At 38.0% G+C, this 27,024-nt stretch overlaps 1 protein-coding gene across 12 annotated transcripts in view; it reads right to left on the bottom strand.

Moving 5' to 3' along the window:
* Window positions 1-27,024, bottom strand: part of MAP2K5 (mitogen-activated protein kinase kinase 5) — a 242,176-nt gene that overhangs the window by 159,961 nt on the left and 55,191 nt on the right. For all 12 annotated transcript variants that reach the window (XR_004987983.2, XM_036437910.2, XM_036437900.2 and 9 more), the window contains exon 8: window positions 22,541-22,605. Coding sequence is in view for 11 of the 12 variants with exons in the window: in XM_036437910.2 (XP_036293803.1) it covers window positions 22,541-22,605 (65 nt within the window). In the remaining variant the exon portion in view is untranslated. The remainder of the gene's footprint in view (window positions 1-22,540; window positions 22,606-27,024) is intronic.

A 27,024-nucleotide genomic window follows, 5' to 3' on the forward strand; every position in this document is an offset into this window, starting at 1 on the left:
TGCATACACAAGGATTCAAAAGTCATAAAAAGAACAGTGTTGCTACTTAGGACAATAAGCAACACCAGGGTTTTTGAAACCAACAGCAGCGATAAGTAAGTGGTTAGCAGATAGTCTAATATATACCATACTGAACAGTTTGGCAACTTAATGAGCATGTCAAGAAAGATAATCTCTTTTCTAAAAGAAAGGTCTCCTATTTCCAAGTGAAATAAAAGGAGAAGCTTGATGATTTAATTATGATGCACGCTAATTCATCCATGGAAGTTTGGGTTCGATTTCGAGCAATAAAGATGCTGTGTGGTTTGGTTTACAGTGTAATGACAGTACCAACTTAACATTTAATCATCAAGGAGAAGTGGATGACAAAGGCATGGCCAGGTAAAGTGGAGTATGCACCTTAACTTTGCAAATGGCATTCCACCTGGAGAAAAGGAATTTGTTTACTTTCAATGGATACTGCATCCCAATTGTCTTGACCTTCCTCAACACATTAACTGTAAAGAGATTAATGAAGTTTGAATGGAGGCTCTGGTTACACCAAAAGACAACTATACACCTCTGCATTCTTTTAATTAACAGCTAACACTTCAAATTAGTTTGTTGTTGCCACAGTAATTACCTGTTCCAATGAGTGCATGGAGGAAGCATTTTATGAGATATTTTTAGTGCTTAGACTTGAATGTTCCATTTTGTTTTCAAACAAGCACAGACCTTCAGGGAATATTCCCAGCCCTTAAAACTGAGCACACAGCATATACACTTTAGGATGGCAAAAGCTAGTACCTTGGTATAAACTTTTTGAGTATTTGAAATAACAAAGAACCCAACAAAAGAGAAGAACAACTATCCGTACTTTTTCTTTTCATTTGGAGCAATAGGTTCCAGATGACTGACAAAAAAGTTGTATTAGCCTTTAATTCTGATAGAGTACAGAATAGAAAATTTACTGAGTCAGTAGGAAATATAGAGAATTGTCTAATTTAATCCTTTCCTCTTACAGTGGAAACACCCAAAACCCAGGTTAAAAAACTTGTCCAAACCCACGCAGTAGTAAATGTCAAAGCTACGAATAGGACTGTGGCAGAATAGATATAATTTAGCACCTAAAGGAAATATGCAGTGATGTTTATATTTTCTTCATGTGTTCTGAAACAGAGAAACTCATAATTCAAATTTATAAAGGTGCTGACCTATTTCTATCAGACTGAGGACCATGACATCTGAATCTCTGCAGGCAACGAAGCATTCTGGAATCACTGCCAACCTAGCTTGAGAGGCAATGAGTGAAGGGTGTAGGCTCTGGACTTCCTCCTGGGGTTCTGATTCCAGCTCTGCACTTCTTAACAGTGTGAACCTGGACTGTTAGTAAACCTCACTGCGTCTCAGTTGTCTCAAGTCTGGAATGGGGAAATCGGTCCCTACGTTACAGAGTTGTGAGGATTCAATGAGATAACAGGTAAAGTATTGAAGACAGTGCTGGCATGCATTATATTTTAAGAAACTATGAAGTTTACAAGGTAGACAGGTGTTTTGAGAGTAGAACCTGTTAAAATAGACTAAAGTTGCAAGTTGGCTTTAATGATGAAGACTGGCAAATGGCTGCAATATATCATTTATTAAGGAAAACTGGTAGAATTACTTCATGTTGAACCAACTTTGAAGACAAAGAATTAAAATAGCCATCTGACATGCTATGGTTGTACCATGTGTCAAATTCTAGATTTCTTACCATGTTTACCTCTTGTCCACTACTATAATTTATCTGTAGTACAGAGAGGTATTCATCTCAGCAGAAATGCCATCTCACTATCACAATGGCTAAATGAGAACCTACATTTATCCTTCTCCTTAGGTTAAATAAATAAAAATGTATAAGCTACCCTAAGAAGAATCCATATACCTTTATTTAATACACAGTTGACTCTTGAACAACATGGGGGGTTGGGGATGCCTACCTACTACATATTCGAAAATCCATGTATAACTTTTGACTTCCCAAAAACTTAACTACCCTCAGTATCCCAGGGAGACTGGCTCCAGGACCCCCATGGATACCAAAATCCATGGATGCTCAAGTCCCTTATATAAAATTAGTGGCCCAGTGCACAAAATTTGTGCATGGGTGGGGTTTATATATGGAACTCTTCAGCAATCAAACTGAGAACATCCATTATTTCCAGGTACAGAATTTATTTTTTTTAAACTGTACTAGGGCACAAAGTAGGTCTCAACACAGTCTGTAACATATAGGTCACTTTTTCTGATTACAGTATGTCAGGTAATGTAAGCAGTGAAAAGGAATAAGGGTAAGTGACTAAGATTAGGGGTATGTTTGTTTATATTAGAGGTGTGGAGGAGGTCAGGGGATGCCCCTTCTATCAGGTTACATGTAGGCAGGAAGGCAGCACAACATTAAAATATCTAGAAGAAGAGGACTCCAGACAGAGGAAATGGTAAGTTAGTTCAAACACCCTAAAGTGGAACTGGGTGTCTGATGTATGTGGAAGTGGAATAAGCAAGGAGACTAGTGTGAGAGATGAGGTTAGGAGGTAATGGGAAGAGTGAATGTGTAGTACCATTTAGGCCATGGTAAAGAATTACACTATTATTCTGAGTGATATAAGAAGCCGTGGTGAGAGGAAGGAGAGCATATACATATTTTTAAAAGGTCATTTTGGCTGCTGGGATAGAAAACAGAAGATTAGTTGGGAGGCTACTGTAATAATCCTAGCAAGAGAAAATAGTGGCTTGGTATAGGGTGGTAGGAAAAGAGTGGTGGCTTCTAAAAATAATTGTGAGGAAGAGCCAACAAGATTTATGGGTAAATTTGGTGATCTGGAAAAAAAAAAAAAAAAAAAGGATTAAGAATGACTGCAAAATTTCTGCCACAAGCAACTTGTAGAAATGAATTTCCATTTATTAAGACTGGATGATCTCTAGAAGGAAATCAAGAGTTCAGTTTTAGGTGGATCTGAAATGCCTAAGAGACATCTGACATCTAACTAGTAATTAGAGATAAGCTTGCAGTTCAGGACCAAGGACAGAGCTTTATTAACCTAAGATCCTAGAAGGCATGAAACTATAAAATTCTTTTAGGAGCTACATTAAATAGAGACAAGGCCTGAGAACTGGACTAGAGGAACTTCAAATTTAGAAGTCAGAAAGATGAGAAAGAACCAGAAGAGGAGACGAGAAGGTACAGGCAGTACCCTGAGGCCCTGAATGTTGGTTTTATATCTCCCATACTGCCAAGTGCAGTACCTTAGAGAGATTCGGTATTCAAGTAAACATGTGACTGGTTTAAAAAGTAATACCTGGGGACAAAAGAAATTAAGCCTAATATCTGGCTATTTGAAATTTCAAAGGTGGTACAAGTATAATACACACAAGGCTAGAGGTTGTGCTTATCTTCATCTAAATACTAATGAGATTTTTTTAAAAAGATACATCACTCCTAATAATAAACTGAATTTCTTCAATAATCTTTAAAAATGAGAAAGGAAGAAAAAGAAACATTTTTAAACAAAATGTTAAAAAGTCCTATATTCACATAGGACATAAGGGAGTAACAACCTGTGTTCACATTCCAACATCTGGACTCCCACACAAATTTATGTCATGCGTAAATCAATTGCAACTGTACTTCACAATGTTTACTGAAAGTATTTATGCTTAGAATTTCAAATTCTAGGAGAACTAAAAAAGAATATCAATTGTCCCAGCTGACTCCTGTTCACAAAATAAATAACCTAGAGCTCATCATATATTTTCTGATAAAGCTTGTAAAATATCATACAATTAAAGTAGGCATCTAATTTCTATGGTGCTTTTCTGCATGTTAATTTCTGAATACATTCTAATCAAATTAAATTATAAGCAGAAATAATTATTTATAATAGGGAGTATCTATGCTTCTCTAGTGATTGTGAGGAGGAGCTGACCTATGATCCAAATGTAATTATTTCATATTTTGGCATAACTGATAATATATGTTATAAATTTGAATCTGTTAGCAAAATAGGTCACTAAAATGAGTAAGAAAACACCTTTCCCCCTTTTTTGCTTCTTGGAGCAAGAGTCTCAAGAGTAATTGCATGTATGACGACTTTTAATCAAAAACCACTAACAGGACAGTATTGCCCCTGTCCTGTGAAGGGAGCAGGACAATTCTTTCATATTAAGGGCTCGGTGCTCAAAATTCATGTACTGGTGTGTGTGTGTGTATGTGTGTCCCTAAGCATAGCCTGTACCCTCTCACAATCCAGGACTGATGGCTCCTAACTGCTCACCTGCCTGCCAGCCTGATCATCCCCTAACTGCTCCCCTGCTGGCATGATTAATACCTAACTGCTCCCCTGCCGACCCAGTCACCTCCCCTGCTGACCTGATCTTGCCCCCAAATGCCCTCCCCTGATGGCCTGATGGCCCTCAACTGCCCTCCCCTGCAGACTCAGTCCCCACCAACTGCCATCCCCTGCTGGCCTGGTTGCCCCCAACAACCCTCTCCTGATGGCCTGATCTTGCCTCCAACTGCTCTCCCCTGCTGACCTGATCACCCCCTACTACCCTCCTCTGCAGGCCTGATCTCACCTCCAACTGCCCTTTCTTGCCAGCCTGATTGCCCCTAACTGCCTCTGCCTGCCTGATCACCCTAACTGCCCTCCCCTCCTAGCCTGATCTCGTCCCCAACTGCCCTCCTCTGTCAGCCAACTTGGTTCTGATTGGTTGGTTTCTATATGTTAGTGGCGTCAAAAGCTCTGCCTCCTAAGCAGCCATTGGCTCCTCACAGTTGACCCAGATTTGGTTCTGATTGGTTGGTTTCTATGCCAGTCAACATAAAAAACCCTGCCTCCCAGGCAGCCATTGGCTCATCTCAATTCACCCAGATATGGTCGGTTTCTATGCCAGTCAGAATCAAAAGCTTCCTAGGCAGCCCCCAACTGCCCTCCCTTGCTGGCTGCTTGCAATTCACCCAGATTTTGGTTCTGATTGGTTGGTTTCTATGCCAGTCAGCATCTCTGGGCCTATCTCCAGGCCTGATCATAGAGGTGGGGCTGATCAGCAGCTGCCCCAGGCTGCTGGCAAGCAGCTGAACTGCTGACCTCTGGAAGAGAGAAAGAGGCTTGGCTGCTGGCAAGGGAGACAGAAGCAGAGTCTGATCACCCTGCTTCTCTCTCCCAGCCTCGACAGCAGCTGCTGCCATTGCTGATCAGCCCCATTTCTCTCTCTCTCCAAGAGGTCAGCATTTCAGTCCATTCACTTGCTATGCGTGCAGCCTGGCAAACTATCGAGCCTCCCAGTTGTTGCGGATGTGACGGACCCAGAGTTTTTATATACAGTATTAGGATACCATGTCAGATAAATGCCACTGACTTAAGTTCTATTTCTCACATAACATACTTTGGAGAAGGTTAGTGAAAAGAGGGTCCTAATTATTCTATGAATTATTTATAGAGTGTTGGAAAATTCTCTAAATGAATGGGAAACCTAAGAAAATAATCCAGTCACTAAAATGATGAAAGCAATAATAATTAAGAGTTGGCTTAAGAAATAAGCTAAGGTCTAATTAGAAAGGAATGGTCTTATTCTAAGTACACAGGAAAGAACACGATGTTTATTTATTTTGCTCCCTGGGTCTCGTAGAGAACAGGTAAGAAGCAAGAAAGAAGGTAAGCAAAGCCTGATTTAAAATAAAAGTTACACATGCCTTTATGCTATTAGCTTGCTTCAGGCATAATAATGGTTCTCCCTAAAGGATAAAATGTGTTCTCTGTTTTTCAGACAAATATTTCACAACTTGTGGAATTATTCTGGATTCCCTAAACCTCTGTTGTTTAAATGCCATTCTAGGATGTCCATCAGAGGCAGGACAAAAGAAAGGAGATAAGGTGAAAGAGAAACCTCTCTGAGGTCTGGTTTGTTATAACAAAACTAGAGGTCCAATGCACAGAATTCATGCAAGTGTAGACCTTCCTTCTCCTGGCTACCAGCACCAGTTTTCCTCTGGCAACGGGGACCTGGGCTTCCTTCACAGCCCCAGGTTCATCCAGAAGGTCATCTGGAAGGAAGTCAGGTCTAATTAGCATATTACACTTTTATTATTATAGATATTTAATTGTCTAAAGTAAGATTTTTTGATTGGTCACCCATTTTCATTATCTATGAAACTCTCAATTCTTGTTGGCATAGAAATTTAAGACTGGCTATACTGAGATTTAATTATTTTTTAAATATATTTTATTGATTTTTTTTATAGAAAGAAAGGGAGAGGGATAGAAAGTTAGAAACATCGATGAAAGAGAGTCATTGATCAGCTGCCTCCTGTACACCTCCTACTGGGGATGTGCCCACAACCAAGATACATGCCCTTGACCGGAATCAAACCTGGGAGCCTTCAGCCCACAGGCTGATGCTCTATTCACTGAGCCAAACCAGTGAGGGCGAGGTGATACATTTTGAACCTCCTATTTAAAATAAGAAACCTGAGAGTTGGCTGTATTACATTATGCCAAAAGACTAGAAGGCAATTCTGAAACCTATACCAAACCAGTAGTACCCTTCTTGGCCTTATAAAAGTGAAGTGCATAAATGTATGAGTATATACATGCATATATAAACAAAACAAAATATTTTGTTATCTTGTGAGACTAGTTTGTCATCTTTTAATGCAAAAACATGTTTTCAGTAAACAAATGTAAACTAGCTGTGTCAGTTAATGAAAACGTATTTTACTGCTTGATTGTTTTAGAGATTTGTTCTTATCGTGGTTTTCTTTGGGAGGATTTTACTAATATATCATATATAAGATAGTCATCCACAGAAAAACAATTCAAATAGTGTCAGGAAAAGCAACACTTTTTGTTGCCTTCTATAATAAATAAGCACATTAGCCAGGCTTAAGTTGTTAAAACAGAAAATCCAACGTCAACAGCAGTTGTAAAAAGAAGCTTTTAGGCTGTACTAGCTCAAACAGTCTATGCCAACCTTCCTTCTGCCTAAAAACCCATTACAGATGCTTGACTACTGACTGCAAAATAATCTGTTGTTAAACAACATCCTTACCCCCCAGGTAGTTTGAGTATCATACTAAACATACTATTAGGTTGCAGATATTAATAAATTTCTCAAGATGATGATCATACACAGGGCTCACAAACCAACCTGACATATAGCATGGGGAACTGGGCTGGGTTAGAAAGATTTCTAATTAGAGAAAAGTTATGATAACTCTACATTTTATCATGTCATCTGCTTTCTACTTACTCTGGTTATATACCTCTTTTTACTCCCACACCTGCCTCAAAGTTAACGTGGTCATCACTGCTTCCATATTTCTTCCATAAACTGGTGCAGGTGGTTCAAGCCTTTAACACTCCCCACATCGAGAGTAATGTCTTTTAATATATGGCTTAAATGCCTTTGAGATCAAGGAGGCTAGAATCACAGTGATCTCTTATCAAAGTTTCTGAAAAAATTTAACGGGCAAAACAGAGAGGCAAGAGAAATAAAGCCTGATAGGAGTGAAATAAAGAAATGGAGTAGTCAGGCAATACATGTGGGAAAAATAGGAATACCTTCAGGATTAACTAGCTAGGCAATATGGTTTCACTGCATGTAATTTCTGCTCACAGTTTCTTGGTGGAAAGCTAATAAATCACTTTCCAAAATCAAATACAAAAGTGGCTATTTCAGAAAACTTCCTTCTATTAATAACTAATATTCCATTGTGCTTTATAGTTTATAAAAAGTGTTTTATATAGAGACGCTCCTTTATTTGATACACATTTGCAAGGTGTATATTCTCATTATCCCCACTTTGTAGGTAAGGAAAGAAGGCTTGGTGAGGTTAACTGCTTCAAGATTCTTATCTGATAAGCACTGGAGTAGGAAGTAGGCTCAGGTTCTCTGAAGCCAAATCCAATGCCTGTCCCGATAAAACCAGCTGCTTCTAGAACCTCTAACTCCAGTTGTCTCCAAGGTTCTCTGGATATGGTCAGTGTTGATTTTTTAAAAGCAATAGTGAGAATCGATTGAATGACTCACTTTTCAGAGTTGCATTAACTTTTTCAGGCCACTGGAGTACAATCTACTAAATTACCTCTCCTAGAACACTAAATAGGACCCCAGTGGGTCAAAGAGTAAATGCGCGTCTGGAAAGTGAACCATTTATTCTCTTCTTCCCTGTAGGATCAGATGTAATATGCCCCCTATGACAGAAATATTAACCCATTTCCATTAAAAACTCAAGAAATTGTCCCACACTAGAGAAAATTTGCCAAAGTATGGGGAAGAGTCCCTGGGGGGGAAAAAAGGCAACAATCTCTCTTCTATAACCCTGCCCACAAAACTGTTCAAAAGTCAACATGTAATTATATGAAAATATTTGTGTGTTTTTTTAATTCATTGGAGAATGATTTTAATCTAGACCTCAAAACAGAAAAATATAAATTCAAAGCTTTCAGTGAGGTTTTCAGTGAGGAGATACATAGAATATTATGATGGTTAGTTTGATCCTGTACTGCAGTATTTACAAAATAAGTTCAGCCCTGGCCAGTGTGGCTCAGTTGGTTGGAGCATCGTCCCCCCACCAAAAGATTGTGGGTTCAATTCCCGGTCAGGGCACATGCAGGAAGTAACAGATCAATGTCTTTTTCTTGCTTTCTTTCTCTTCTCTCTCTCTCTCTCTCTCCTCCCCATCTCCTTCTCTCTAAAATCATTGGACATGTCCTCGGGTGAAGATTTAAAAAAATCTTGTTTATGAAATAAGCTGTTCTTTCATATATCTCATTATATTACAGGTTATCCTTTTGTTTGAAAAAATATACCTTGTCTAGCAAGTACGTATATTATTACTTCTAATCTCTAAAAAGGCAAAGTAATCTGAATACATTTTTGAGCTGTCTTTAGAAATAGCTATTGTGTTAACATTTGCGAAAAACCTTAACAAAGCCAAACTTCAAGTTTTAAGCATTGTTAGTCCCTTACTCTTCTGGAAGATGGCAATGCAATGAAAATAAGACAACTTTAATTTAAGAATCATCCAGCTTCTAATTAAACTGCCATAGGCAGCTGGTTGGATAAGTTTTAATCAGTTTCAATCACCTATTGATTGGTATACTGAAGCCTAAAAAATTAAAAGTAAAAGATGATTGGGGAATTGTCCCATCTCAGAACAACAGTAGAGGCCTCTGTAAATAACTCCTCTTTTAACCATCAGCTAAATGAACACTTCAATACTGCAGTACAAAGTCTTCTGCAAAATTACTTTAACTAACAAGCAGAAATTTATCAGCTTCAGCCAAAATCAATGCTGAAATCAATTTGAACACTGGTTGTGTCTAAAGGGGCTCATTGGCAATTTAGGGAAATTACACCATGTAAATGCCTGTGCTTTAATTGAACAGTTTCATCAACTAGGCTGTGATTGCTGTCCATTCATTTATTTACTTTCGCTGCAGCTACCATTCTGCAAAGGAATAGCTTTTGTCAGGCTGAGGAGAGGCACTCTGTCTTCATTTTGTGCACTTTTGTGCATAACAGACTTCCTGAAATGGGCGTATCATGACTGGGGCCAAACCAAACCAATAAGGACTATTTATTTTAACATAAAAACTGAATAACATCCAAACTACCATTGTACCTTCCACCATCTGGGAATAGCCATAGTTAAACCCCCAAACCAGAGGAATTTGAGTGACTTCCCTGCACAGGGCACTGTGCTTCTATGTTGAGGAGCTATGTTCTAGAATACAGATGTAAAGTATTTGAATTCTAAACTCAATTCCAAAAATATATAAACTATATTTAAAATATATAAACTTACAAAACTGGGCAACATTTCGTTTTACAGCCTCTGAGTGTAGTCAAGAAAAGGTGGTATTTTCCAATCCATTCAAGAAATTAAGTCTTAAAGTTGTCACACATTTTTTAAAGTAAGATTAATGGAAGGAGAGAGGAAATGGGGTCTGTGTGGGAGAAGGAATTTCCTTATAAAGACCAGCAGCAAAAACATCAAGATTCCAAAGATTATTCCACGGTTTAGTGAGTGTATTACAAAATACACTCACTAAACCATGGGCAATGAAAAACCCAACCGGGTCAAGTGACATTTTTGACATGGTACTAAATCAGTTACTTTATTATTACTAGAAGCCCGATGAACAAAGATTTGTACTAGAATGGGCTTTCCTTTCTCTGGCTGCCGGCACTGCCTTTCCGCTCCAGCCCAGCCCCCTTCCACTCCGGGAGCTGCCTCTTTCTGCTCCGGCCCCTCCTTCCCATGCTGCCAGAGGCCCTGAGAGACCGGGGGTGGGGCAGAAAACCGGTATCTTTGACGACGCAAGCATCTCACCCCTATCACTTGGTGGCCAGCTTTGTTGGGTTAATTTGTGTATCACCCCTGGCTGGTGGCGTAGAGGAGATACGGTCAATTTACATGTTTGTCTATTATTAGGTAAGATTACTAGGTCTGGCGCACAAAATTTGTGCATGGGTACCGTCCCTAAGCCTGGCCTGTGATCAGGGCCATCTTCCCCAGCTGCCTGCAGCCAGTCCCATCCCTGCCACCACCGCCCCCCCAGTTCCCTTCCACCATTGGGTGATCAGTGCCTGACGGCCAAGGGAAGGGAACAAGAGGTCGGCTGTACCTGCCTGCTCACTGGCCCGCCCCCACCACCCTTGGCCATCAGGCGATCAGAGCCTGCAGGCCCGGGAAAGGGAGAAAGAGGTGGTCAGTGCACCTCATAGTGACTGGTCCAGCGGTCATTCTGGTCGTTCTGCCATTAGGCTCAATTTGCTTATTACCCTTTCATTACATAGGATTATTACTAGAGGCTCGGTGTCTGAAAATTCATGCACTGGAGGGGGGCCCTCAGCCTGGCCTGCCCCCTCTTACAGTCTGGGAGCCCTTAGGGTGACCTGGTGATCAGGGGAAGGCAACACCCCATCACATCTCTATTGCTGCCACTGCCAGGAGCGCAAACCTCAGCCGGCCCTGGTTACCTGAGCATTGGGTGGCCCTGGGCTTGCCTACGCCTTGGACAAGCTCTGAGTGGCTGGGGAGCTGAGGGAATGGGGGACTCCGGAGGCAGGAGTGCCATCTTTGAGGGCATGGCAGTCAATTGGCATATCCTCTCCTTATTGGCTGTGGGTGCTGCCATCTTTGCGATGGTGTGAGGGTCAATTAGCATATTCCCTCTTTATTAGATGGGATTATTATTTTTTTTTTTTTTTACCCGAGAATATTTTCCCATTTTTTTTTTTTTTTTTTTTTAAGAGAGAGTGAGAGGAAGGGGAGACACACAGAAAGAAATATCAATGTTAAAAGACACATAGATTGGTTGCCTTCCACATGTGCCCCGACCAGGGCCAGTGATCGAGCCTGCAACCAAGGTACGTGCCCTTGAATGGAATCGAACATAGGGCCCTTCAGTCCTAGGCCAAATCAACTAGGGTTAAATCAGTTACTTTAAATATTACAAGTTCCAGGGGAGGAGGAAAGAAGGAAGACAGCTGTCTGTTCATATGGGTCATCTATAAGGTACATGTGCCCAGTGCAAAAAACAAAAAGTGTTACTATAGTATGCTTGCAAGTAAATGCCAGCAGAAATCCTTCAGCTTATACATAGTTTGCTTACTTTAGCTCTCCTCACAGAACCAAAGTGTAATTATTTACTAGCAAGAGCACTGGGAAAAAGATCAAGAAATAATGAGCCCTAGACAGGTTGGCTCCATGTGCAGAGCATCGGTCTTCAGACCAAAGGGTCCCAGGTTCGATTCCAGGCAAGGGCATGTACCTCAGTTATAGGCTCATTCTCTGCCTGGGTCCTGGTCAGGGCATGTGTGAGAGGCAACCAATCGATGTGTTTCTCTCATATCGATGTTTCTCTGTTTTTCCCTCTTTCTTTCATTCTCCCTAAAAATCAATGGGAAAATATCCTCAGGTGAGGAAAAAGAAAAGAAAAGAAAAGAAAAGAAAAGAAAAGAAAAGAAAAGAAAAGAAAAGAAAAGAAAAGAAAAGAAAAGAAAAGAAAAGAAAAGAAAAAGGAAAAAGAAAAGAAAAGAAAAGAAAAGAAAAGAAAAGGGGAAGGAAGGGGAAGGAAGGGGAAGAAAGGGGAAGGGAAGGAAGAGGAAAAAAGGGGAAAGGAGGCGGGGAAGGGAAAGGGAGGGGAGCTCCAAAGAAGGGAAGAAAGCAAAAGAAAACGAAAGAAAAGAAGTAACGATTACTGAGGTTCAGGGGTGATGCCTACTCTACCCAGCTACATTCTAATGCTGCTGGGGATGAACCCTGGACATCATGGCCCAGTTTGGAAATGGAAGTGCAGCCACTGTGTGGAGCACTTTTTGTGTTCTGGGTATATGTAGGCAGGCAGAGCCTTGAAACATTTTACTTGGACTTCCAGGAAAGCAAGGAAACTTCTTATTTGTCCTTTTGGGTCATTTACCCAGCTATTATACTCTGCAACACTAAGAATTACCTTCCAAACAGGTTAAAAAGGAAAAAAAATAAATGGTGTAAAGAAACTTAATTTGGTACATGTGTTTATGGTAAAAATTCTGAATTTTATCCCATGTAGTATCATTTTTTCTACCACTGTAAAGTTTCATTGGCTATACATTTTATTGCTGAGAAATGTAAAAGTGTATTTTATTCATAGTTTTTAGATAACTTTTCTGAAAACTTAATTATGGTTTAGTAGGAGCTTTATGTTTATTGACTAAGTAGATTGTTACATTTTGCTGCTACAGTTAGCAGTTGTAGTAGAATCAGTATGTTTGGGAACCTTACAAAATACATAGTTGCCAAATACACTAAGCTTGTTAAAATGCTATATTGTATTGATTATGTCCTAAAGCAAGTTCTAATTTTGTTTGAACATTATTCACTTCATTATTTGAATTCACAAAACAAAACCCACAAAATCTACTTTTAGAAGAAATACTATACATTCTTTTTCTTTCTTTTGTAATACTGACATGGAAAAATACAGAAATTTTAGAGTCAAGAGGATGGCATAATACAAAGTCACACTTAAAATCAAATTAATGTTTAAGAAAACTTTATGATTAATATACACAGCTTAAGTCTCTACTGCTATTTCCCCTCTAATTTAGTAATTTGCTTCCTTGATTTAGTTAGTGCATAAATCAGAACCTAAACATGCCACTCCAGCAAGACAATAATTTAACGGAAACATGGTCTCTTATATCAAAGTAACCAACAACAGCGCAATTAAAAAAAAAAAAAAAACTGGCAGAAAGTTATACACAGTAAATGCCTTTTGGACTTTCCAGTAAATTATTTTCCAAAAAAGCAATTTAAGTAAATACCCTAGATGGTATAGTATACAAATATTTGCTTGTGCTATATACCAACCATAATACTACAATTTTCTGACACATCAGATACTGTAAAACTGCTAAAAAATAATAATTTGCCTTATAAACCAAGAAATGCACCACCTCCACTAGCATAACCATACAATTAATCTAGGTATTTTATTATTAAAGTATAGGTTTTAATACGTAAAGAGACCCAAAGGGTAAACCAAATAACAAGTTATGCTGCAATAATTCTATTAGCCAAGGAATGATTATTTTTAACATTTACTCAAAAGTAACAACTAGAGATGGCACATCACTGACTTTCAGAATTCTATATTAATTTATTTCTTACACTCAAAAGTAATCTGGGTTAAAAACTAGGAAATTCAAGAGAGTGAAAGACAAACAGAAAAACCCTGGCTTGAGAAGTCCCCAGTACTGATGTAGGTGTCAAAAGACCAGAGTTCTTGTCCAGCTTTCATATTAAGTTATAACTGACAAATAAAAACTATATATATTTTTAAAGTATACAACTCGATGTTTTCTACAGAGTTCTACTCTTTTTTTTTTAATTGATTTTCCACAGAGAAGAAAGGAGAGAGATAGAGAGCTAGAAACATCAATGAGAAACATCGACCAGCTGCCTCTTGCACACCCGCTACTGGGGGATGTGCCTGCAACTAATGTACATGCCCTTGATCGGAATCGAACCTGGGACCTTTCAGTCCACAGACCATTAAGCCAAACCGGTTCGGCCAGAGTTCCACTCTTGATTTAACTTTTGGCATGCCACTTAACTCTTCCACGCTTTGTCTTTCTCACTGGTAATATAAGGGGAAGCCAGACTGGCCATGCCTTCTTTAGCATAGACTTAGCAAGGTCTAAAACATCCAGCATGATAATGCCATGGCCAACTCTCTGCTCTCCCCTGAGCTCACACTACTCCAACGATGCTGGCCTAGACACAACATGTTCACACCCATGTTTGGGTTTTGCCGCTAGTGGTTCCTTCTGCCTAGGAGGTTCTTTTCTTAGATTTTTCCCAAGACTGGCTCCTTGCTGTCCTTCAGGTCTTGGCTCCAATATCACCTCCTTAGATAAGCCTTGCTGAGCACCTACTTTACATTCTTGATTGCACTTTCAAAGTCTGATATCATCTTAATCCGGTGTTCATTTCCTTCATTACTGTTTGGCTTACTAGTTAGTATGAGTCCAGGAATACAGGAAACTTGTCTGTCTTGTTCGCTACTGAATTGCATGTGCTCAGGACAGTCATTGGCATAGAGAAACCCTCAGTAAGTATTTATTCAATGAATAAATAATAAATGAATCTACAGTAAGGAAAAAATGCATCACCTGACATAATATTTTTATGATAGCTGAATGCTGAATTTAGATCCGGAGCTTCAGATTTGGGAGTAACCTCTGTAGTCAATGTCATGTCCGGGTCAAAGTGGGAATGATTTTCTCAGCAGTTTTGAACAAGAGCCATGTTATTCAGCCTAAGGTAGGCAAATTCATACCTCCCAGGGCTGCCTAGCAATGGACAACACCCGTGTCTATCCTTAGGTTGTGAAGAATCTGCTTCTGCAGGTTAATTCCTGAAATGCTAAGTGGCTACAGTAGGTAAGGCAGTGCTAGGCCCTGCGAGGATACTTATCCAGATGACCCAGACACGGCCAATACTTAACTCTCCATCCTTCTAGACCCAGATCCAATGAGAGCTGGGCTGTCCTTGACAGCCAGTACACTGCCCTCCACACAGCACATGCTCAGAACATGACTGTATAACAAATGAATGAAGGAGGGCTGGACAGGCACGATTCCCAGACCCCTTATTATTCTCTCCATGCTCATCCAGGTGGTCTCTGAGCTATCCACACATCTTTGTAAACTCAGTACTTACTTTTGAACCCAAAGGTGGCGTATTGTGATAAAAAGTAAAGCCCAGCTGTAACCCTCCTAATGCAGCCAGAGGGTAAGTTTCAAATGGAAATTAGATCTCTTCCACCCTATTAAAACAGAAGCAGTCTTGTGCCTTTATCTGCTCACAACTACTTCTGCCGGGGATTTTAAATTTCTTTATAAAGAAAGCATTTTTAAAATATTAGAAGTCTTACCACTTCAAAATCATTTTCCCCTGAAAGGAGATGGTGTTGAAATACTTAGATTCAGCAAATTCATACTTGAAATATTACCATAATGTATTGATTTCTACCAGACTCAATTGACTGAAAAGTTGTTTGTATAGCAATATTGGCCAAAACAATATACTAGAACAATTTTGTTATCCATAGTAATCAAGTACATTTCTGAAGTATAATTACACTGTCATAAAAATAAAGCCAAGCTACACTTTTCCAAGCAATAAAACAATAGAGACTATAAAATAGGAAGAAAAGGCTAAATAAATGAGATTTTTAGAAAATGAAATTTAGTATCTTTTAAAAACACCACCACCTCCTCTTCCCTTAAACCAAGATTAGCAGAAAATGATCAATACTTCAATCTCAATAAACTATTTCAATAATAGTTAATTTGGGTGGAAACAGAGTCTGAAAATCTACGTTCAGCAACCTGTGAAATCCTATCATGTTGGTTGGATGCCAATAATTCATCGTTGCAATAATAGATATGAGCATGTGTGAAGCTATAGGAACATGGAGGGAGGAGCAACAGTGGAAAAGGTATAGCAAATTATGAGCTCAGGTTCATTCTTTAAATTCTAATCAATATAATACACATTATTGTATGAAACAAACCTATAACAATGAATGCTGAGTGGGGGGGAGAGGGAAACATACATAATTAATTTTATTTGACAAATACTCATTGATTTTCTGGAAATATTAATATCCTTACTTGTCACATGATACTATAATGCAATTCAGCAATATATAAGTATTTAATTTTACATTAAGATGATGTCTTGTTTCCTTGTTAAAAATATGACCTTTGTTGCGAGGAAAATGCTTGTCATTTGATTGAAAATTAAAATTAAAGTAAATCACACTATCACCTTACTCGTGGGTCAATATCAAGACCATTTAAAAACTACTCTTAATTTATAATATGCACTTCAAGGAAAGCATGTAAAGGATTGAAGGGTTCCTGATGCAGTCCACAGAGAAGGTGGGGTCAGACCTCCTGCTATTTAGGTTTGGCACATTTCAGGTCAGCTGGTGAAAGAAGCGAGAGTTTCTGGGTACTATGTGGCTCTACATAGGTTTCATCAGGACTCTTTTTATTATGTTTCCTCTTAGGAGTCCCATGATTTAAAAATTTTTGTTTTCTAAACAGCGTTTAATTATGCACTAATGTATTTTTCATTTTATATAACTTTAATTTTAATTTTCATGAAAGAAATCATGTCACTGAAATAATTTCAGCTCCAAAACATAAGTATAATATATTAATTGGCCTGTCCAGTCATATCACGAGGACAGAATCCAATTTACTAATTCACAAAATCTCAGGTAGCATCTCCAAGGACCATCCCCACCCTACTGCCAACAAACATCTCCTAAAACAGATAAGACAACATAAAGGAGGAGAATCCAACACCTTGAGTATTATCTCTTCCCTCTTCTTCTTGTTTCTAGATATGGTTAAATTAATTTGTAAATAATGGCATATAGTCAATCTTCATAACACCATATACACAGCATATTTGCCACCTATTATATCACTGAGAAAGTTCCATCCCAAATCAGGTTAGACCCTTAATTGTACTCTAGGGAACAGATGGAGGCAGAAAATTTATTATTGTTTTCAAACACCTATAGAGTAGAATACATGGCAAAAAGCTGGCAACTTGTCTTAGCATGAATAATTTGTATTAAGGAAAACATATAAAAGATGATCCTTAAGTGCTTGTTAGCTAACTGACTTGGCATGACTTAGGTCCTAACAGTTAAATATTACTTCATTTCTAGACTAAGCTTAAGTAACTCCATCAAATTGTGAGGATAGAGCAAAGAACCTGAGTGACTGGCCTTCATGATCATAGAATGTTTCCAAAACAATTGAGACTGTTAATTACTTTCATTTCAATGTGCCATACTACCCAAGAAAAGAGAATAGTAACTAACACTTGGGTTAATGGGTGCTACATTCTCAAAGTTTTAACATCGGTAAGAAAATTAGTCGTTCAAATATAGTCCTTAACTATATTAACTAAAGATTACTTCAACTCCATTTTGAGATTATGAGGATTTCAAAATCAATACATAGAATTGTTATCAGAATTCAACCAAAGAAAACATGACTGCATATATATAAAATATGTATCAAAGAAGACTGAAATGAAACACAGAACTCAAACCTGGGTAAAAGAAAAGAAACCTGTCTGCAAGCAGGCCTCAAGACATAGTGACAAGAGCTCTGACATCAGTCAGCTGACTGGCCGCAACCAACCTGAAGACTGAATCCAGAGAGCCTCCCAGCTAGTGAAGGAAGGCTTGGGATGTACAGTGTGCATGTGGCGTATAAAGAACATGATTTGATAAGTGGTATAAATAGACAGGAAGCAAAAGTGTTTGTTTTTTTAAAAGAGGTTTTACTGTAACATATATTGCTTGCATACTGTTACTTATCTGTGACTTACTGAAAACGATCCTCAAGTTTACACTGGCAGAATTAATTTTGCATGCTTAGAATTTACTCCATCTCTGTTCAGGCATGAACTTCCATAACTTACCCGAATATCACAACGTACCGGCTTTTTGTTACTGTTGTTTTGTTTTTGTTCTGTGAGTTTTTTGTTCTGTGAGTTTTAGAAGAGCCTTTGGCCAAAAGTAATAAAGTTTTGATCAAACCCAGAAAACAAACAAAAAACACACAAATATAGCTCTCAATTTCTATTCTTCTTGGTTAATATTCGAGAACAATTAAGCAGCCTCTGAATTCTGCAAGATCTATAAGTAGCTAAATATGGGGAGGACCCAATTAAAAAGCCTTATTAAAATCACCTTGAAAAACTTCCACGTGCCTCATTTCATTTCAGCCAACATGTACTATAAAGAATCTATCTATCTTTAGGATTATGCTGGGTACCCCAGAAAATACAAGGAAACACAAGGGACTCTGCTTGACCTTGAGAAACAACACTGTTGGGGGGGGGTAGAGGGGGGGACAGTGAAAGAAAGAGGAGCTCTGAAAGAGTTCCTGGCTCTGCTACCAAATGGTCATGGGAATGAGAGCCCAGTGGTAAAATGGGCTTAATATTATATCGATACTTGCTATCCTACAGCAATTACAAAATACCATGATGAAAGAGAAAATACTTAGAAACTTAAAAAAAACTCATTGTAAGATTTACGTAATCATATTCATGAGACAACTAGAAAATAGAAAACACAGAAATATACTACATATCATAATACAATGTAGAATTTCTCGAAGTTAATTCAACACAACAGTAATTCTGTGAGATGTTTATAGGTGTATCTCAGAAAAATAATCCCATAGCCAAGTAAGCATAGGGAGCATAAAGCTTTCTGTTATTAGTACTACCATTACCAGTAGCTAACATTTAGTGTCAGTCATAGTGGTAAGCTTTTTCTATGGTACATCTTATTTAACCTCACAACAACTTTGTAAGACAGATATCCCCATTTTACACACAGGGAAATTGAGGCAGAAGACATTATATGACTTTCCCAAGGTTACACAGCTAGTTAGTGACAGATGCAGGATTCATACTCAGAGCCCCCACATATAATCACAACAAATACTGCTTTCTACTTTCTCAAAGCTTTTGAGATTGACTGTGAACCTTTCAGAGGGCAATAGAACATGTGTCTTTCCTGAATTAATTTTTTTAGAACAACTTGTAGTACTTTGGCAAATGGAGCAATAATGAAGGTGCATTCCTTTCCTTTTCCTAAATTATTCTTCCTCCTAGGCTTGGGCTATGTTTTAGTGAAAGGTATTTCCTTTACGGTCCATTTCATCCAACTCAGTAATCCAAGAAATACCAACTTAAAGTTATCTGCCTAGGTCACTATCAGAGAACAGCAGGGACTAGACACAAAATCCACATTTGGTTTAAATGCCTGGGCCCAAAATTTCATGTTGCATAATTGGAGAGAACATCTAGATCTAAGGGATGAAAATGTCATCAACTATTAAGTAATATATACTGCAGTCTGTCCCTTGCAAGTTACAATAGCCCATAAAGTGGAGCAAGTAAGACTGGAATGTTAAACTTTTGCTTTGTATTTATTAGCTTTATTATACTTTGTAAGAAAAAAATTAAATAGGCCCATTAAGCAGTTTTGTTACCAATGAGTGGATTTTCCAATATTTTCTTCATCTAGTTTATGTAGCATAGCCTGTAATGTAATCATTTTGTTTGAAAAAAAATCAGAATTTTTATAGTCAACACCATTAAGGTAAACTTATTGTAGGAGAAAGTCAATCATAACACATAAAAGATTTGGTTTTATAGAGACTCTAGTAAAGTGGATTTTCATTTCTTGATGGATTATGTCATTTCTTTGTGCTGAACTAAAGGCCAGGGACATAAGAACAGCAAACACTGAAGCCCAGGAAGAAGTGAAGGCCAACAATCAATGACAAGAAGTTATACAATTCAGAATCTTCATGTCCTTTTCCTTAAGAATCACCTAGGCAATAAGATAACTGAAATGTCTTCTTTTTATAAGAAATCAACTATACAAAATAAAGTACTAAAATGATCATATTTTAGTACTCAACCTCCATTAACACCCACTGCCAAGTCTTCCAACATGCATATTAAGCCTAAGAAATGGTAGCTAAATGTACTCTTAGAATAAGTTGCTAATTCACTGTAGCATGACAGCAAATTAAAGGGCTAAGGACATGTGGGAGGATGTTCCCTTGGATATTGTGACCCTAATAAAAGGAGAAGTTCTTGCTAAAAACAACATTAACCTGGCAAATGGGAAGTTATTATTTAACTAGAGGCCAAGAGTACAAAATCGTGCATGGGTTGGGTCCCTAGGCCTAGCCTGCGATCAGGCCCATCTTCTGCCTGTTCACCAGTTCCCTGTCCTGTCCTGCTACACCTGCCAGCCACCCGGTTCCCCTCACTGGCTCCCCACCTCATAACAACTGGTCGAGCAGTCGTTCCAGTCATTACACTTATGGTTGCTGGCCTTTTATTATATAGGATGGGCACAGGGTATCAGATTTTTTTAATATATATTTTTTACTGATTTTTTTTTTTTTTTTATAGAGAGGAAGGGAGAGAGATAGAGAGTTAGAAACATCGATGAGAATCATTGATTAGCTGCCTCCTGCACACCCCCTACTGGGGATGTGCCTGAAACCAAGGTACATGCCCTTGACCAGAATCAAACCTGGAACCTTTCAGTCTGCAGGCCAATGCTCTATCCACTGAGCCAAACAGGTTTTGGCAAGCCTGTGTTTTTAGGTAAAATATTAGAATTTTATTTCAAGTAAAAATTATCTGCTGGGGTTTGGTGGCTTTATGTTTTCTCCCTTCTGGAACAAACCAGGATAGTAAATTCATAATAGGCCTTTGATTAAAAATTACAAACATACTTAACAGTTAAACATTTGATGAAACAGCACAAATAAATGTTTTTGGATTCCATTTGAAACCAATAAAAGGAATCCAAAGAGTTGCTAGAAATCTTTCCTGTATTATTATATCTGGCTATCAGCATGAAAGCATGAAGAAGGAAGGTTGAATCTTTGAACACTTCTCCCTTTAGGAAAATCAGGAGAAAATCAGAACACGTATTCCTTCCTTTCTAAGAATACCTGAGCCCATGAACCTTCAGAAAGAGTAAAAATCCAAGTCAGATAAAAGCGAGGAGAGGATTAAAATGACGAGATGCTATTTGTGCAGAACTAGGGACTTCATGGGAAGACCCAAGTCTGTATAGGAAATATGCCCTTACTTAATCTTCTGAATTATCACAATGGAAATACTTAATATTAAGACCAACTTCAAAGCAAGACCCAAGTGCTGTATAGGAAATATGCTTTTACTTAATCTTCTGAATTATCACAATGGAAATACTTAATATTAATACCAACTATTCACAGTATCCAGTCATCTGTAGGGAAAAATCATCCAGATAATGTAAACACAAGTTCTGAAAGGACTGTATTTAGGAGAAAGGACTCACATCCTGGCTCTACCTTTAGGGAGAACTTGAAGCCCTGGGTGGGGACTGAAGCAGATGACATTGAAGGAGCATCTACCCTGAGGAATCGATTTCTATGCCAAGATTGCATCTATGTGTGGAGGTTGTTCTGGGGTTTTAGGATGCGACCCTTCATGGTCATTGGGCAATTTTTACATGTATATATGTGGTTCGTTAAAATTCTAGGAACCATTAGTAACCAGCTAGAAAATAAATTATTTTATAACTTTGAAAATATATATTAATATCAATGTTAAAATATCTAAGGTAAAAACACAACTGTAATGGTGCAGGGTTAGCTCTCTGGAGGATTACTCCCTCAGGGCTTTCTTACAGAGTATGGATTTTTAATTCCTAGTGGAATATTTTTCATACACCACTGCAGACTATTAAGTACCAGATATTACATTATGTAATTTAAACTTTGCACTGCAACATGAGAAAGACTTCCCTATTGAGAAAACTACACTTTACGGTTAGCATTTTTTAATATGAAAATGAACACTCCTTTAGGACAAGATCACTGCAACATGAATTTGGGAGAATTTTACAACTTAACATATTCGTCAATGTGTAGTTCTCTCAGGGGAGTGGGATGGGGGAAAAGGAAATACAACAGGAAGAAGTCTTGTTAATAACTTACAATGTCGACACAGGGCAAAGTAGTGGTATTTATAAGGTTTGCCCTCCACCAGGCATAGCTATATAAACAGGCAGGGAACTAGCACAGGGTGCAGGCAAGTTTTTAAAAATCATGTTAAAGGAGAAGAAAAAAATGCATTACACTTCAGGCCAATTAAAGGCACACTTGCTAATGGTGGACTATTAACAGATCACCCAGGAGAAATGCAGACTCAGAAATATTTAAAAGGCTATATAAATAAATGCACTTTTCCAAGCAATTCCTGAGAAAAATAAATGCCTTGCAGGATTTTGGAGTCAAATTTGGAAATAAGATCTAAACGCTGGTGGTCTTTTAAAAATCTGTGCCAAGGAGAACTTGGATGCCCACATGTGGAGGGTGGAAAGTTTAAACAAAATTGACTACTCACTTGTAGACTGTGCCTCCATTGCCATGACCAAGAGTGTCTCGATACCGTATGTCTTGTTCATTCATCTTCACAAGAAAGAAAGAAAAACAAAAAGGGTGTCATGCTGTGGATGGAAATGTCAAGGAAAAGCAACTCTGGGCCATAAACAACAAGCAGTCTGGGTCATTTCAAGTTCAGCTGCAAGAACGAGAAGATCAATACAACATTTGCTGTCCAATTTATAAAAGACGATACCAAGGGACAAAGTGATGGAAAGTTTAATGACAATTTGTTTGCCTGGGTCATTTCATTAAAGTTTGATAAAAGGTGTCAAAATGGGATGATATAACATAGCTCAAAAGGGTCAGGTCAGAGAGACTGATAAAAACAGTCTCCAGTACTACATATAACCAATGCAACAGCCTGCACATAACCAAAGTCAAACTTGGGAAGATAACACACATACACAATAATCTAATTCACGATCTGTAAATAAATCAGCCCCTGAAAACTCCTCAGATGACCCTATAATTAACATTAAACAAACTGAATAATGTTAATGATTTTTTCCTAAAGTAGATATAGCTTTTCTTTGGAAATGATAAATTAGTATACAGCAACTAGGTAGAAATCATATTAGATGATAGACAAGTGCCAAATCAATGCACTTTAAAATGCATATATAGTCAAATATTATAATATATAAAGGAAAGCCATAGAAGCATGTGATTCTTATAAAGTCATTCCCAAAATTTAATATATAAAACAGCATACACATTTTTTCCAGGTTCTGTAAAACTGTTATGCCACAAATACTACTCTCATTTGTATCACAAATAACAGTAAATTATTTTAGTACCCACAAAATAACTCCCTATATAATTATTCATCAAATTACTTTAAAAGTAGTCAGATTATATTTGATCCATTTAGTAATTTTCTACACACTGGTCTGGTTGCTTAAAAATTAACTGCCAACTTTGTTCACTAAGTGGCTTCAATAAAGGTGTTATTTTCCATATAGCTAAAGCTTGGGAAAAGCCATACTAAGCCCTGGGAAAAAAATCAATTTCCAGGGAATTGAACTGCCTTGCATGGGCAGAAAATGGATGGAGTTTTTAATTCAATACCACCTGGAAAAAAATAGTTTGCTTTCAGACTACTATAGTAAAGCTTTCACTATTTTGCTGTACTCTAAACTTCCGCCAATTGAATAAAGCAGGCTTCATTTATCAAGGGAAATATTTTTCTCTATACATTTCTGAAACTGAAGCTTTGGAGAACTGTAATAATTAGGAGTACAGTGCAAGTAACAGAAACAGCTTCCTTTGCAAGCCACTTTGCCACCCACTAAAAGAATATTGACAGATTAATGTGTCAAGGGCCAATTCCCTACCCGATTTAATTGTAGTCCAACCTGATTGATGCAAGTTTGTAATTAGCTAATTACTATACTTAGGGTCAATGGATATATGACAGACAACTTGGAAAAACTGACTATTTCCTCATTTTAGGGAAATTCTGTTCCTCAGTACTTTTATATTACTAATACAGAAAAACAACAACAACAACAACATATTTTAACCTGCATGAAAGATGTGGCATGAAGAAAAAAGCCTCATTATTATGGAACAAATGATAAATTTTAAGACAACATTAAAAAAAAAAAAGGAGCACATAAAGTAATTTGAGATGCTAAACTAGCAGTGTTGCTACTGGGTTTGCTTTGATTGATATGTATAAAAGATATATATATATGTAAATAGCAGTATCTATGGAGGGTACAAATAGGCTAACTCCTTTAAAGTATTTCTCTATGCAGCTAAAACATGACTCTAACAACCTAATTTGTATCATTAACTTGCCCAACAAGCCGCCCCCTCATCCTGGCTTAAAGTAAATTTCTAGGAGCGATCTATAAATATATCAGCCCCTGAAAACTCCCCTGATCCTTTTGAGCTGTTATACCACCCCATCTTGACACCTTTTTATCAAATTTTAATGAAATGACTCAGGCAAATAAGCTGTACCCTTATCATGGCTCGAAGTAAATTTCATTCAAGTTCACAAATTCTGAATTAGTGGCACTGAGATTTAAGAGTAAGTAGGCTGGAGCTATGGAGTATATGGGAGCCGGGCTCTGGTGAGGTGCATTCTGTGGTCATATCCCCTCTGCTTCCATCACTCCATCAGGGCCTTTCTGGTAAAAGGACTAGGAGTTTCCTTTCAGAAAATACCCAAACCAAGACATATTGATATTCCAATAATATACAAGGAGAGATCTAGGACTTTGGAGAGGGTTTGATTTTGTGGTGTTTTGTTGGAGGAAGAGAAGGCAAATGAGTAAGTATGGCATGTCGCTGAACGGCTTCAAACATTATAATCCTAAATTCATAATCTTTTTACCTCTAGTACCCATTAAAAATTAACTTCAAGTTCTTCTAAAGTTGAAAAGAGAAGGGGAACAGCCACCCATCTAGCATTCCCAGTACTCCAACCTAAGCAGGAGTGGTAGGCAGCCAGAACAGTCAGAAGATAGATAGATAGATAGATAGGTAGAGAGAGAGAGAGAGAGAGAGAGAGAGAGAGAGAGAGAGAGTGTGTGTGTGTGTGTGTGTGTGTGTGTGTGTGTTATTCACAAACACAGGAATCTATTACGTAGCACGCACTAACTACATAAGCAAATTCAAGGATGGGAATTTGGAATCCCTTGAATAAAGAGGTACAATAGATTGTAAGTGCCACATAAATATAAAAATGGTTTTGAACAAGTTCTAAGGACAATACCACTTAAAAAGACAGTATCCATAAAAAAAATGGGTAAAGTGCCGAAACCGGTTTGGCTCAGTGGATAGAGCGTCAGCCTACAGACTGAAGGATCCCGGGTTCAATTCCGGTCAAGGGCACGTACCTGGGTTGTGGGCATATCCCAGTAGGAGGTGTGCAAGAGGCAGCTAATCGATGATTCTGTCTCATCGATGTTTCTAACTCTCTATCCCTTTTCTTTCCTCTCTGTAAAGAATCAATAAAGTATATATATTTTTTAAATGGGTAAAGTGTTTCTATGATGTTTTAAAGTTTTATAGACCATTGCCTGACCTATGAACTTACTGATAGATTTTATATTTGAAAAATTAGATTCTTTTTCTTTTTTGTTAAATTTTCTAATTTTGTATGATATACAAATATTATGATGTAAAAAAAGTTTCACAAAGGAAAACTATCAGAGCTGACCTCATGAATTGATTATAAAATTTTGAGATTTTCATAGCTCTGACCTCAATTATGGAAAACCATTAAAGGGATCAACAAACAGTTAACACTTCTGCCCTTTTAGTTTAGATAAGTCTACTAATCCAACTTTTCAAAATGAAGCACTGGAAGAGAGCTCATTATGATGCAAAAGTGGGGTTTAAAAGCCACAGAGTACATTTAAATAATACAATAGTTAGGATCAGATCTCATAACCACAGAACTATATAGCATTTTAATCATTTAGCCCAGTTCACATAGGTCATATAACTAGTCAACAACTAGTCACAGCCCAAACTGTCTTTCATGTGCTCAAACAGGCTCAATCTCAGCAGCTGATCTGTGTAAGTATGGCTGGACAGCCTCGCCATCCATGGTCACTGCCCAGAGGAGGGAAAATAATCAACTCAAGGGCACTCACAAGTTAAAAGCAATTTCATTAGTTATGGTATTTGTTTTTAAGAAGAAAACTTTTAAAAATCACATACCATTTTCCATAGAAAAGAGCTGAGATAGAAGTTTTTTTCAACAAAGATACCAAAATAAATTTTAACTATAACTCAGTTTCCTTGTTTTGACTAAAAACAAAAAGGCAAATAAAAGGCAGAATAATAGATGTGAGGATGGAGAAAGAAAAAGCCATGAGAGTTACGATTACTTGTCAGGTGCCAAAATGACCTGGGACCATGGTCGGCAAACTGCAGCTCACGAGCCACATGCAGCTCTTTGGCCCCTTGAGTGTGGCTCTTCCACAAAATACCATAGCCTGGGTGAGCCTATTTTGGAGAAGTGGTGTTAGAAGATGTTTAAGTTTAAAAATTTTGGCTCTCAAAAGAAATTTCAATCGTTGTCCTGTTGATATTTGGCTCTGTTGACTAATGAGTTTGCCAACCACTGACCTTGGAGAAGTGACTGGCACTGGGCTCTGCGCCTGCTGAAAGAGAGGCAGGTGCGGTGAAGAAATGTAGGCACGACACTCAGTGCGGAAAGAGTGTGTTGTGTGGGTGGAGGAGGGTGTCATGTAGTCTGGACTTACATGCACAGTCTCATTTATGTTTCAGTCTTCATATGGGATCTAAGATGAACTGTAAGAATCTAAGAGTTTTATATACCGGTGAGAATAAATTTTAAAGCTAATTTTATAGTACAATATCTATTTTTCTTCCTCATCCTTTTGTTTTTTTTAAAACAGAAAGTTTTTCTAAAGGCACTTGACGTTCTCAAAATACCAGCCAAACATGTAGCAGGATCAA

This window comes from Pipistrellus kuhlii, unplaced genomic scaffold, assembly GCF_014108245.1.
Source record: "Pipistrellus kuhlii isolate mPipKuh1 unplaced genomic scaffold, mPipKuh1.p scaffold_m20_p_1, whole genome shotgun sequence".
NCBI lineage: Eukaryota > Metazoa > Chordata > Mammalia > Chiroptera > Vespertilionidae > Pipistrellus > Pipistrellus kuhlii.